General features: G+C 63.7%; 1 protein-coding gene across 1 annotated transcript in view; it reads right to left on the bottom strand.

Moving 5' to 3' along the window:
* ZFPM1 (zinc finger protein, FOG family member 1) overlaps nt 1-10,140 on the bottom strand; it is a 32,201-nt gene extending 22,061 nt beyond the window's left edge. The window contains exon 1 of the mRNA XM_064519799.1: nt 9,764-10,140. Coding sequence (XP_064375869.1) covers nt 9,764-9,803 — 40 coding nt within the window. The 5' untranslated portion in view covers nt 9,804-10,140. The remainder of the gene's footprint in view (nt 1-9,763) is intronic.
* Between the last annotated feature and the right edge of the window lie 3,939 nt (nt 10,141-14,079).

Below are 14,079 nucleotides of genomic sequence, written 5' to 3'. Positions count from 1 at the left end.
CGGATGGGAGCGGGGACGCCGGGGCCTCGGCTCCGCTCCGGCATCTCCGGGACCTGCTCCCGCGGGATCGCAGGGCTCCTCCGAGCTGAGCCCACGGCACCGAGCGAGGCCTCGCGGGCAGCAACGGGGCGAGGGCCCGGGGTCGCTTGGGGGATGCACAGGCAGCAGAAGCACCGTAACGCGAAGGCTCTCCATCCTCCTCCTCCTCGCCCAGGCTAGGGGCGGGAGGCGATGCCCCGCCATGAGGGGAATAAAAGGGGGAAAAAAAACAGGGGGGGGGATTTTTCCAGGCGGCTGAGAGGGAGACCCTGGCCTCGGCGCGAGCAGGCACGCAGACAAGAGCAAAGCGATAAGAGGCCTCGGGAGCAGATAGAAAATAGCAACAGATTCGGACTTTCCCACCGGCTCCGCGAGCGGGAGGAGGAGCCTGCGCGGGGCCGCGGCGGCGGCCAAAACCCCCGAATGACTCCATGGCACTAAGGAAAAATCCCGCGTGCCGTCTGGGGCAACCTGCCTTCAGGTGGCATCGGCCCCCAACCCTGCACCTCGCCAAAACCACCCCAAACCTCCCGTTTCAGCACATTCCCAGAGGGCTCCCGGCATCCCGCACCCGACGCCGGCCCGGCGGGAGCACATCCCAGCCTGTAACGCCGCGGTGCCGCTCGGCCCCCTTTCCTTAGGGAAGCTGCGTCCCTGGGCTGCCCCGGTGACTTCTCCAGGGTCTCGTAGCGGGGTTGGGCTTTGCCTGCCCGCAGCGGCTGCCACCCGGGGCACAGCGGGAGCAAGCTGGGCTACGGGATAACCCAAAACCGGTGGTGTCTGATGGGTACCGGCCTCCGCCTCTCACCCGTGGCGGCTCCCGGGATCCTCTCCAATGCGTGCCGACGCTCCGGGCGGCCTCGGATGCCCCTTTCCCCACGGCAGCACCGGGCAGCCGAGGAGCCCCGACACCGAGCAGCGCGGCCGAGGGCAAACGAGGCTTCGGCAGCAGGGAAACGGCGGCACGGGGTCCCCAAAGGTCACCTTCTCCGCCGGCTATTTTTTCATCCGCTTGGCCGGTCGCTCCCATGCAGGTTGCGCCGCGCTCGTGCCGCGGCTGCAGCCCCGCAGAGGATCGGGGCGGGGGGAAGGACACCAGGGGGGGGGTCCCCAAAAACGCCGCAGCATTGAGCCGGCGGGGCGCGTGCAGCAGGGCATCGGTGCAGGGGTTGTGCTGCAAAAACGCGGGGGAGCTGCAATCGTGCCGGGGAGGGGAAAGGGCTCAGACCGGACACCGGCAATGCTCCCCGGGCACTGGCAGTGCCGTGGGGCAATAGCAGCCCCACGGCGAGAGCGGGGCAGCCAGTGGGAAAGGCTGCGATGCCGTCGGACCCCGACGAGCAGCTGCGGGGGCCCAAGGGCAGCCTGCTGCTATCGTCGCGGCTGCAGCTCCAGAGCAGCATCCCGGGCACCGGGCTCCCGTCGCTATCGGCGTTTTTAATATCAGCCCAGTGCGAGGGGCCGATAACGCCGGCCCCGCGCTCCAGCGGTCCCTATCTCGGCCGGGGGGCCCCGCTCCATCGCGCCCAGACGAAGCCGCCCGGCCCTTCCCGCGGCTCCGAGGGATGCTGCGAGCGCGCGGGCATCCCGACGCCGGCATCCCCGAAACGGGGCAGCGGCACCCGCAGCGCCGCCGAGACCCAAACCGCGGCGAAGAAAAGACAAGGAGAGGCAGAGCCTGAGAAAAACCAGCGCCGCTGATAGCGGGGAGATTGGTTTCAGCCGGAGCTGCTCCCCCTGCCAAGTCCGCATCCTATCTGCGCGGGGTGTAGTTACTTAACATTCATCACCGCCTGAACTCTGTAACTTTATCAGCGCCCGAGCATGGCGCCATCGCCGGGCCCAGCCATTCGCGGCTCCCAGATAGGCCGATAAACCGCTGATAGATTACAGGAGATTGTTTCACTTCAGGGGACGCGATTACTAATACTAATAGCGAGCGCGGCCGCGGCGCATCCAGCGCCGGCGCGGGAGGGGGGAGCCGGCCGGGGGGGCGCGGGGAGCCGGCGAGAAAGAGAATACGGGGACAATGACAATGGAGTGACTTTACGCTTCAGATGGGGCCGATAAAGCGCTGATAGATTTTAAGAGGGGAGCGATTCTAATAGAGCCGTCCCGGCCCCGCGACACGGCAGATGGAGAGGAGCAGATTGCTCCGCCGGCAGGGAGGCGGCTCCCGGCGCGATCCTGCCTCTCCATCGGATAGAGGCGCCGGCGGGGAGCGGGAGCCGGCGCGGGGGACACGGATGCGGCACGACCAAATGCAGACCCAGGGCGGTGGGATGGCCCTGCGCCGGGGAGCCCGAGCGGCGCACGGCGGGATGGAGGTGGCCGCTCGCTGCCAAAGTCCCTGGGCTGCAAACCGCTCCCTTCTGCCGCTTTTTCCCCAAAATGCAATGAAGCCGTTGCATTAGGGGACTGGAGCGGGTCCTCGTTGGATGCATCCCTGCAACATCCCTGGGCTCCGCGGCCCCTCCGGGCTTCCTCGCACGCGGCCGCGGCACTGAAACACTACCCGGGCGCGGGATGCTCGGCCACCGGCGCGGCCCCGGCGATGCCAGGTGACGGCGAGGCCAGAGGTCACGTCCTGCTAATCTAGCGACAAATTGCCCTGGAGATACCCGGCCGGAGCGGGTGCCACCAGCGGCCAGCGCCTCGGCGAGCCCCCAATGCCCCGGTCCCGCGCGGGAGCCCAGCCGGAGCACTCGGCTCCGCGGTGCCGCCGGCTGGGACGACCGCCACTGCCGTTTCCCGTGGGATGGGGACGCCGGGGCCCTTGCGGGCATGGAGCCGCTCCACCGGGCACAACTCATTGCAGGGATGAGAGGCGGCGGCGAGGAGCGGACGGGGCAGAGACGTCCCACAACCACCTTCTTTCCCCAACTCGCGGCCGCTCTCTGCCCCGGCCCCACAGACGCCGAGTTCGGGTCTGTGCAAACGCGCGCGCACGCCTGGGCTTTTCTTTTTTTTCTTTCTTTTTTTTTTCTTTTTTTTTTCCTGTTCTTGGCATTTTGGTGGAGTGAGATAAGAGTAAAAAACAACAGAGCTGCTCGGAGAGTGAAAAAGGGAGATAGATAACACAGATAGCGACTCCTACACAAAACAGTCCTGGCTTTATCGCTGCTTTTTATCACAGTTCCTTTAAAAAAAATAAAGAGAACAGCCCAACTGGAATGGGGCAACGCATTAAAAAATGAACTTTACACTGTTTGCTCTTTAGTTTTATATTTAGATGAAACAAACTTAGATTTTTGCGGTCAATACCTTCTCCAGCGCAAGGAACCCAAAAGCCTGGAAGCCCCGTTTCCTCCACCAGGAATAATTTAGCAAGCTGAATTAAAATAAAATTAAGGGGGGGGAAATGCATGCTAGAAAGCTGATTTTTGGGAGGTGCCAGCTCTGTACAGCACGTGACGGCGCGACGGGGGCGAAGCCGGCCGCTCTGAGGGCCTCGCTGGGGCAGCTGGGTGCCCGGAGCAGGTGCTCTGCCTTCTCCCGGGAGCCTCGGGGGAGCGGGAAGCACGTTCCCGCTGCCCTCCTGCCCTTGCCGGGGTCCCCGGGGGCTCGCGGCAGCGTGTTTCGGTGGGGGCCCTGCAAAGCGCCCCGTGCAAGGCGCGACCTGCCTTCAAACCAGGCGGCAAGCGAGCAGCAGCCGCTGCGCTTTGCGGAGACGGCCCCGTTGCATGGATCCGCTGCATGGATCCGCTGCAATTTTCATGGAGCGGGACACACGGAGCAGCAAGGGGCTGGCAGCAAACAGCTCCCAAGGGCCCCGTGGTTTGGCTTGCCCAGGGCCAGCCCAGTGCCACAGAGGCTCCGGATGCCTCTTCCAGGCTGCGGAGCATCCTCAGGGCCGGCCGCAGCCGTCGGGAAAACCGTTTGCACTGCCGAGCGCGGGAGCAAAAGTCCCAGCTTGCTCGTGGCCGGCTCCTAACCCGTGCCAAGCCCACGCGGGCCAGGGAAGGGCATTTCACCGCAGAGAAAACACGGGCCATGGTGAGAAAGAGGGAAAGGGAGGGAGAAAAGAAAGAAAAAGAAAAGGGAAAAAAAAAAAGAAGGCTGGAGGTTTTTCCCTCCCCTCGCACTCCCTTCCCTACCTTCTTTTTGAAAAACATAATTTATCTGTGTATTATCAAGAAATCCAGACACTTTAATCAGTGAGCTATGAAGTCAGTATTTCCATTCTTATCTAGCGGAGGAGTGGAAATGGAGAGCAGATAGGCAGCTCCGAGCCGATCCGTGGTGGGGAATGTTAATGGGAGGAGCGGCGGAGCCATTGGCTACCGAGCCGCCGCTATCGCTGCCATTATCGGCGCCTTATCGCCGCAACCATCGCGGCGCGGTAATGGGGCCAGTTCAACTTTCCGCATTATCATCGGAGCCGCGACGAGCGCGAGAGGCCTCGGCCGGGAGGCGGCGGGTGCCCGAGCTCCCCCGCGCCGGGCTGGGTGCTGCGGGCCGGGGGCACCGGGCGATGCCCCCCGCCGCCGCCGAGGCGCTCCATCAGATTACCGAATTAGAGAAGCGCCTTCGCTCCGCGCTCCTGAATGGGAGATGTCAAGAAAATATGTTGATGTGAGAAAGAGGAGATAAAGAATTATTTTGGAGGAAAAAAAGCCGTGGAAGGCGCTTATCTGGAGTGACTCATACGCACACACTCCTTAACCCCACTGCGGCCCAAGGTCGGCGGTTGCATTCCTCGCGGCATTTCGGCCCGGCCAAAAAAACACGTTGCTGCGGGAACAATGAGGAGCCTTTACCGCCGCGGCCATCGGAAGAGGGAACTTCATTACCCCGAAACACTTGAACTTTCCTGATAAAGCGCGGAGCAGGACACGGGCTCTGCCAAGCCGAGGCGTCCAAAACTCCTGAGTCAGGCAGCAAAACGGTCACGGGACGCGCCGCAAAAAGACAAAAAAGGGAAAAAAGAGAGATATGGGCCCACAGGTTTCATTCACACGCTTATGGCGAAGAGGTGGGCTGAAACCTCCTTCTTCTCAGCCCGCACAGGAAAAACGAGGTCAGGGCGAAGCCGCGGGGCTCCCGGGGCACGGCGGCAGGACGGTGCGGTGCTGCCGGCTCCGGCCCGCGGGAATGCCGCTCCGGGCCACGCGCTCACAGACAGAGAGTCCGGAAAAGTCCACTTTTCCCTTCTTGTTTCTAATAAAGAAATTATTAAGCGCTGCATTTCCCGGGGTCCCTCCGCCTGGGGATGCCGGCGGTGCCAAACCCCACGGGCCGGGCCAGGCCGGGCTTCCTGGCGGGATGCAGCGCCGCGTCTCCCTGCCGATGCCGGAGCCGGGCGCGGGCTGCCGCCGGGTCCCGCCAGGAGGAGGAGGAGGAGGAGGAAGAGCGGCACCAGACACAAACCAAACGCGAGCACCTCTCCGCCCCAGGGGCCTCGGGGACGGCCGCCTGCCGCGATCGCCCTCGCCAGCCCGCTGCATCCGCGGCGCAGCCGGAGGGACGCGTGCCGGGGCTCCCGGCAGAGCAGGTTTGCCGCAGCCTGCGCGGTGCTGCCAGGCACCAGCCCGGCTCCGGAGCCGGTGCTTCCCCGCCTGCCTTTCGCCCCCGGTGAGTGCATGTGGCAACAGCCAGCCCGCAGCACGCGCCTGATCTCCGACTAGCTGCCAAACCCACTCCCAGTGCGAGGAGGAGGAGGAGGAGGAGAAGGAGGAGGAGGAGGAGCGTGCTTCCTCTCCGGCCAGGCACATGGCCACGCGGGCGGTGATGCAAAGGCCACTGTGGCCAAGGTGGGCTCCCGGGCCCCCTCCTGCTCCCGGCTGCCGTCCCGTGCTGCGATGCCCCTCCGGGCCCCAGGTCCCTCTGCGGGCCGCTCTGCCCGCAGATGCGGCAGCCGGGTCACCGCTGCCCTTTCCTGGCTGGAAAACGGCTGGGAAAAGACAGCCCAGCATCGCCCGCGGCCGGTGGCACCGCGGCCTGCCGAGCCCCTCTTCCCGCCCGGAGCGGCGGCTTTCCCGCGGTGCTTCCCGGCTCCGCGGCCAGGAATGGCTCTTTCTGGGGGCCTGCGGCGCGGGCGGCTCAGCCGCCGCCGGTGCCCAGGCAATGCCGGTGGGACGGCCCGGCAAATCCCAGAAAATACCGGTTTCCGAGGCTGGAGCCGAGCGGGAGGCGCTGCCGGTGGCACCCTGGGGTCCTCCCTGCAGCCAAGGCAGCAGATGCTCCGGCCCCGTGGAGCTGCCCGGAATAACGCTCCGGCCCCGCGGAGCCGCCCTGGGGTGGGGAAACTGAGGCACGGAGCGGTGGTGCCTCGCCGGGGCGGCCGGAGCAGGGAGCGGCGGAGCTCGGCACCTGCGCGGTCCCGAAGGCAGAGGGCCGGCGCAGCGAGGGAGCACGCGGAGCGGGAGAGCAGAGGGCCGGAGGCGTGCCGGCAGGATCAAAAGCCACGGGGCTGCAGCGCCCGCGCTAAAAATAGACTCCGGGCTGGCTACTGTAATCTTTACAAGAAATTCACTTCGGTTTTCCAGCGTGGCCGGCAGCATCGCCCCGCCGGCGCTCCCGCGGCACGGCCCGACCGAGCCCGAGCGAGGGGAAAACAGCAGCAACAGCAAAAAACCCCAAAACCCCAGTCGCGAAGCGGCACGGTTTAACAGTGCAGATCACGCTTGCTATCTAACACCATCTAATAGCAATTAAAGAATATCCACGCACAAAAGTATGACTCTGCTTTCACCCCCCCCAAATGTATTGCTGCACTTAGCAGAATGGGAGATAGCGATCAAAAAAGAAAGTCAGCCTCCTCCAAACTAATGCAACATCTGCAGCTGATAAAGGCACTGGGGAGAGCTCGTCTCCCAAACGAAGCTCATTTCACACAGCCCGTGCATGCGAGGGGCGAAGAAAACACCCCAAGAAGTAAAATATATATGCAGTTCCCCCCTCCCCACCAGATAATTAAAGCGCTTGCATTAATCACATTTGCAATGGAACAAATTGCTGGAGCCCTTTTGCCCCTCTTTTCAGTGTTTGTTATTGTAGCGAATCCTGCTCCAGTCTGGTCGGGAGAGATAAGTGGCCCTTATCGCACTTGGCGATCTGTATCAGCACGGAGATCGGGCCTCGGCGCCTATCAGGGTTCACATCTCCTCTAGCTGAAAGCAGAATAGAAAGGGAAAAGGAAAAAAAAACACCCACAGGCAGGCCCCTGCAACTGCTGCAGAAAACGTTCACTTCCAGTTAATTTAGGAAAAAATATATATATTAAAAAAAAAAAAAACCCCAAGCCAGCCAACACACACGGAGGCACATCAGCAACACGAGATCAATCTCCCGCTTATCGGCCTCGCCGATCTAGCGAGCCAGCGCCGCGACTGCCTGCACACGCAGCTGCCAGGAGCCTCACTCATCATGTGTGTGCCCACACTCCCATGTTTGAAGTTAATAAATATAACAGGCTATCGGGGTTGCAGATCAGCTCCTGCTCGCTATCAGCCCCTCACATCTATCTACCAGCAGAACAAAAGACAGAAGAAAAAAAAAATGAAAAGAAAAGAAAAGAAAAAAGCAGCAGCAGCTGCACGGAGGTGGCTGCGTTTTCACAGCCTCCGAGAGCCGCCGGCGGGAGCGGGGGGCCGGAGCGCAGCCGTCGTCGCCGCCGGGACGGCACCGCGGTGAGCACCCACACCGCAGCGGGCACCCAACGCACCGGGCGCTCGCCCCGCTATCGGACTGCCGTCAGCTCCCGCTTACAACCGGCTTTTAGTACCTTAAGACCGCCTGCCATCTACGCTTAAAGCGGAGCGGGGATGCTCGGCAGAGCGCCCGCAGCCCCCACCGCCCCTCCTGGCACGGGGGGCCACGCAAAAAAGTTGCTCTGCCTATTGAAGCAGCTTGCTAAATTAGAAAGCACGGAAAAAAAAAAGAGAAGAAGAAGGTTAAACTAGCTGGTTAAATATAGTCCGGTGTCTGATCTTTGTCTTATCGCCCTTGGCGATCGCGCGCTCCCCGCGATCTCCCCTTCGAGCCTATCTGCATCTCACATCAAGAAAAGAAAAAAAAGAAAGAAAAAGAAGAAGCCGGAGAGGGAACATAGCGTCACTGAGGAAAATAAAACGAGCAGATACGGATCTGCAGGAGGTTTTAATGCTTCAGCCGAGATGATAAAAAGGATAGACTTTGTGGAAACAGGTCCGGTCTGTACATGAGAGGAGTCTGGTTACCGGAGCCCTGATTCATGCATACTTTCCCTCCTCGGGAGAGCGCGGTGCAGGCGGCAGGAACGCGCTCTCGCGGCGCTATACGGCTCTAATGACTGTTTTCATGTTGACACATACAGGAAGGGTTCCAAGCTTTCAGCTTTTAATCAGTTTTGGCCATCGCCGGCGGCCTGAGATCAGCCTCCCACTTTATCATTTCTTCACATCTCTGAAGAAAACAGCAGAGGAAGGAGATACGAGCCGCCCTCGGCGCGGCTAACACGTTCGGAGACGCTGCCTGGCCCGGCCGGCCGCCCGCTCCGCGCGGGACCATGCCCGCGGGGGCCGGGGGGCTGCGGCGGCCCGGGGGGGTCCGGCGGCCCCCGCCACGGCAGGGCCGTGGGCTTCCTGTCGCGAAGGGCGCGCGTGTCCCACGCGCCGCGGCGGCTATCGCACATCAGCATTGTTATGTCGGCGGTGAGCGTTCGCGGCGGCGACGCTACCGCTCGCTTCTGTGCCGACTGGGGCTAATGAAAACGGGAGCGTTGCGGAGGGCTCCAGCCGGCGCGGTTTGGTGCCACCGAGAAAGGAGCCATCTCCCAACCAGACTTCACCTCTTCACCGCAGGGGGAGGGAAGGAAAAAAACAAAAAGGGGGAAAAAAAAAAAAAGCTACTGAAGTTGGATAAAACTAAACTAGAAGATTATCAAGAAAAAAAAAACCCAAGGAGGCAGCTGGGACTATTTTTAACTCTAACCGGGTAAAAGTCTAGCTGAGCTTTATCGCCAGAACAATCACCCCAGGCAGGGAAACAGGTAGGTGCAACTCAGCCTTGCAATTATTTCACGAGAAAGATAGAGCTGTGCTATCACACGGCGGCCAGCCTTCCCTATCCTCCCATCGCGGCGCTATCGCCGGCGCCCATCTCCTCCAAGGGGGAAAAGCGAGCCGAGCCCGTCCCCGAAAAAGTTCCAGCACTTGGCAGGATTTCTCGGAAGACGCGGGAGCAGCCGCCTCCTCCCCGCCGGCCCCGAGATCAGACCCCCCCGGGGCGGCCGCCTGGGAGAGCGGTGCCCGGCCCCGCTGCCCGGGGGACGGCGGCGGCGGAGCGGGCCCGGGCCCCGCAGCCCGGCGGAGATGAGATCTCGCTTCCCGGCCGTCCCGACAGAGCGATGTTATCGGGCCGGGACTCGCAGAGCGCAATATTTCAGGCGTTTATCTGCGCCGCCATCGGAAACATCTCGCTGGAAGCAGAGCGGTGGGAGGGCGGCCGGGGCCGCGCAGCCGGACCGGGGCGGCGCCGGGGAGCCGCACGCCGCGGCCCCGCGCCGGGCAGGGGCGCAGCGCCCGGGGTGGGGGGGGGGGGGAGCGGCGCGTCGGGACCGCGAGCGCGGAGCCCCGTTCGCCCCCCCGGCTGGTTAAAACGTGGGGGGGGGGGGGGGGCAGCCCCGAGCCGGACAGAGCGGGCGGGCGAGGCGGGGCGGACAAAGCAGGCCGGGGCGGCGGGCTGCCCCGCGGCGCGGGGGGCCGGCGGGGGCGCGGGGGGGGGGGTGGGGGGGGGCACTCACGCTTGATCTGCCGGGGGTTGCTCTGTTTCCTCCTGGACATCGCTCGGCGCGGGGCGAGCCCGGCGCCCCGGCTGGCGGCGCGGCCGGCGGCAGGTGGGTGGCGGCGGGCGGGCCCCCGGCTGCTCGCATGCCCGCCGGCCCGGCGCTGCCCGGGGCGAGGCCGGGGCCGGGGCTGGGGCGGGCGGGCGGCGCGGCGGGGGAGCAGGGGCCGCCGCCGCCGCCGCCGCCGGGCTCCGCCGCCGCGGGTTTTTTTCTCAATGGGGCCCCGCAATGTATCAAACGCGCGGAACGTTCCACGGGGGGCGGGGCCGGCCCCCGCCGCGCGCCGCCGCGGCCGCCCATAGGCCGCCGCCCCCACCCCCCGCAGGCCACGCCCACCGGATGGCGTGGCCGCCGCGGCGCCGCGCGGGGCGGGGCGGGGCGGGGCCGGGCGCCGCGGGGCGGGGCCGGGGGCGGCCGCTGGGGGGCGCGGCGGAGCCGCAGCGGGCGGGGGGGGCGCTCGGGGGTGATTCGGGGAGGGGGGGGGACCGAACCCCCCCACCGATGTCCCACCCCCGCCTTTGGGGTCCCGCAAACCCCTCCCGTGGGGTCCCACCCCCTCCTTTGGGGTCCCACCCCCCTGGGGGGTCCCGCCCCCCCCCATGAGGCGCTCAGTCCCCCCTTTGGGGACCCAACCCCCCCCTTCGGGGTGCTCGAGCCCTCCTGCGGTTCCCTCAGACCCCTACTTTGGGGTCCCAACCCCCCCCCGAGGCCTACAGCCCCCCCACTGGGACCCTCATTGACCCCCACCCATAGACCCCCCCCCCTTTGGGGTCCTCGAGCCTCTCCTGTAGGCCCCCAAGCCCCTCCTCTGGGGGTCCAGCCCCCGCTTTGGGTGCTCAACCCCCCCGGAGGGAGGGTCCAGCCCCCTCCGCGAGGCTCCCGATCCCCCCCTTGGGACCTCCACCGCCCCTTTGGCCCCCCCCCAGACTCCCTGAGAGCCCCAACCCCACCTGTGGGACCCCCATTCCCTCCTGTGGGGCCCTCAGCCCCCCCCTTGGGTATCCCAGCCCCCTCTTTGGGGCTCCAACCCCCTCTTTGGGGCCCTCCAACCCTCTCATGGGTCCCCAAGGCACCCCCCCCCCCAGGGCCTCCACTGGTCCCCCCTCCGGGGTCCTGACCCCCCTCCACCTGCGGGACCCCCAGACCTGCCCATGGGGCCTCAACCCCCCTCTGGAGCCCCCAACCCCCCTTCAGGACGTCTCCTTTGGGGCCCTCGAGCCCCCCAAGGGAGTGCCCCCCCGGACCCCAAAACCCAAACCAAGCCATGCTGGGTGACGGGCGATGGACCCTCCTCGCCCCCCCGGCACGTGGGCAGAGCCCGGCCGCTCGCCCCGTCCCATTCCCGGCCGGCGGCTCTGCCCCGGCACCAGCCCATCCCGGGGCTGGATCCGGCGCTGCCGCCCATCAACGCGCCTGCTTTTTCCCTTTTTTGTTTTTTTTTTTTTTTGAAGGGTTTTTAATTAACTTCCTGTTTCAATGGTGGCATAATGAGTTTTAAGCACCACATGATTCCAGTAAAGAGGTCAGGCCAGCGATGAGGATGTCAAAAGAAATTAAGTTAGGAATTAAGAGGAGTTGCAGGGGAAAGGAGGGAGGGCGGCAGGGAGGGAGGGCGGGCGCCGGGTGACACGCTCTGCCCTCCCTTCGGTGGCCGTTCGGCCCCGACGCCGAGCCCGAGGCCGGCGAGCAGCACGCTGCCGTTTTCACCTGGTTTGGCCCCATTTCGTCCAGCCGCGGCTCCTGGAGCCCATCAAACCCCGGGGCGCGCGGCTCTGCTTCCAGCGCCTTTTAACGCCCCGCCACGACGCTCGGCGTAACGAGGTTAAGCGCGCGTGTAGCGTCTTAGGCCGAGTCTTTGCAGGGTCAAGGCCAATGAGACGTGACCGTCCTCTGCTTTGGATCAGCGCCGATGGCACCGTGCGGCCGCGGTGCTTCCTCCTCCGGAGATGCCGGCCGCGCCGGCGCTCCTGCGTTTTCTGGTGCTGCGCTCCAGGGAGAGGATGCAACCGGAGCGACTCCGGCCAGGAAGGGCCAGGGGGGCCTGCAACCCTCTCCGACGGGAAGGCTGGGCTGCTCCCGGGAAGCGCCTCTCCCGCCAGCAGCTCCCGCGGCGGCCGGGCGGCCGGGATGCCTCCTCGCTCCCATCCCAGGTTTTCCATGCCGGTGATTCCCACCTTGCATGCCAACCCGGCGCTGCTCCCCTCGCGGCACCGGCCGTCCTTGCTCACCCCTTTAGTCTGCCATCGTCCCAAGGCCCCTCAGAGCCCCCGAGGCACCACTGCGCTGGGGCTGGACCCCAGACCCCGATCCGGGGGGGGTGCACAGCTCCGGCACCCCGAGCTCCCCCCCGGGTGCACGGCACGGGCCGGAGCGGTGCCGGCGGCGTTCCCCCCGCGCGCGCCGTGTTTGCGGAGAGGCGGGGAGGGGGCAGCAGGATAAACAGCGCGTTTTCCCGCGGCGTGAGTTACACGCCTGCAGAGCAGAGATAATGCGCGAGCAGCCGTTTCGCCCATTGTGAGCGCGCTGACATCTTTTTATGGAGCTGTGTACATTTGTATTAGCGCCAATTAATCTGCGGCGATATTATTAGCGACGCGGGGAGAGGATCTGTTGGCGGAGGAATGCAAATGGGAAAAACTCGGGCAGCGCCTCGGCCGTATTTCAGGGGCGAGGGGGTGGGAGGAGGCGGCTCCGGGCACCCACGGAGGGTTGCGGCTCCGGGCACGGCCGATGCAAGATGCTGCCGGCCCGCATGGTCCCCACCGGCCAGCTTAAATCGCTGCTGAGCAAGGAATGGCCAAGTTTAACTCAAGAGCATTTAGTATCCTCAAAAAAAGTCTTTGCTGCCGCTAGCAGCGTGATGACCATGCTGCAGCTCCTTGTCCTCCTGGAGCAAGCAGCCGCTGGAGCAAAACCGCCCTTTCGGGGCATTACGCTGGCAGAGGCCTGCAATCTTCCGAGTGTCCAACGTGCCGGAGATGCCGGCTGATCGTGCCGGGCTCGGCGGAGCCGCGGGTTTGGGGAGCTGAGCGGTGCTGATGGACAGGGCGGATTATCCCCCCGGCTGTGCTGCGGAGCTCGTGGGAGGAGGGGGACAGGCAGGAGGAGATGTGAAAGCAAGCAAGAAAGGATTAAAAAAAAGGAAAAAGCTGCCCGGCTGGAGCAGGAGCTCCGGGGAGGTCGGCGAGCTCTGCCAGCCAGGTCGGACCCTAATTTGGAGCTCACGCCGCGGATGCCAGCAGGGCGAGGGACCATGGATGGATGGGGCACGGCAGGGCCGGAGAAGCGTCCCCTCGCCTGCCGCAGGCAAGGCCTCGGCGGTCCCGTGCCCTGCAGCTGAACCTGTCGCTCTCGGGGATAATTTTCCAGGTGCCTTGCTGGAAATGAAGCTGGAGGCGAAAGAAAAATACAGCCACCAACAGGCATGAAATACCCCTCTCTCCCATAGGCTCGCAGCCCTCGTGAAATATAGTAGCGACAAAACATAAAAGTCCCATTTCCAACTCCATAATATTTGCTGCCAAAACAAAGTAAAATGTGCTGCTTTAAATTTTCTGCAAAATTCTTTTGAGGTTATTTTTTTTCCCTAAATTAAGCCATACTAATTATTTTCAGCCGCTTTATCTCCACTCTGCAACACACCAGGAGGGTGCAGGCGGCAAGCATTTTAAGCCTCCATAAACAAAAGAGTAGTTTGGAAAATAATTCTATCAATTAATCAAATTAATCCTGCAGTTTTAGTTACAAGCCCCAAGTGGCAAGGATTCTAGCCTGCGGCTATGAGCTATCTCTCATTGACAGCGTTTAAATGTTATGATTGCAACAGTAATTAAAGAATATAATATGCCCAGCTTTGTGTCAGCCTCCTACCTCCAGACCTCAGCGCGGGGCCTGCAGAGGTCACCTCGAGGACAAACTGGTGATGCCCAAACCGTGCCACATCGGGTCCTTCCCTGCGGGACAAGACACCTGGGCCGCTTCCCTTCCTTGCTGCCTGCACATGAAATGAGGTCAGGCCCCTTTGTGGGAACCAAGCAAAATGTTGGTGGTGTCTCCTGGCCACCTCGGAGCTGTAAACTCAGCACGAGGTATAGGATGGCGGGACAAGTCCTGGAAAGACAAGATTAGCTCTCAGCTGGCTCACAGGCCCTGGGATGCAGGTGACCTGTGCCTGGGTTCGGTGGCTGTTGCAGTATTGCATTGGGTTGTGCTGCATTGCATTGCACTGCGTTGCGTTGCATTGCGTTGCGTTGCGTTGCATTGTGTTGCGTTGC

Source organism: Dromaius novaehollandiae, chromosome 13 (genome assembly GCF_036370855.1).
Source record: "Dromaius novaehollandiae isolate bDroNov1 chromosome 13, bDroNov1.hap1, whole genome shotgun sequence".
NCBI classification, from domain to species: Eukaryota; Metazoa; Chordata; class Aves; order Casuariiformes; family Dromaiidae; genus Dromaius; species Dromaius novaehollandiae.
Note: the sequence above shows the minus strand (reverse complement) of the source record. Positions and strands in the feature narration are given on the sequence as shown.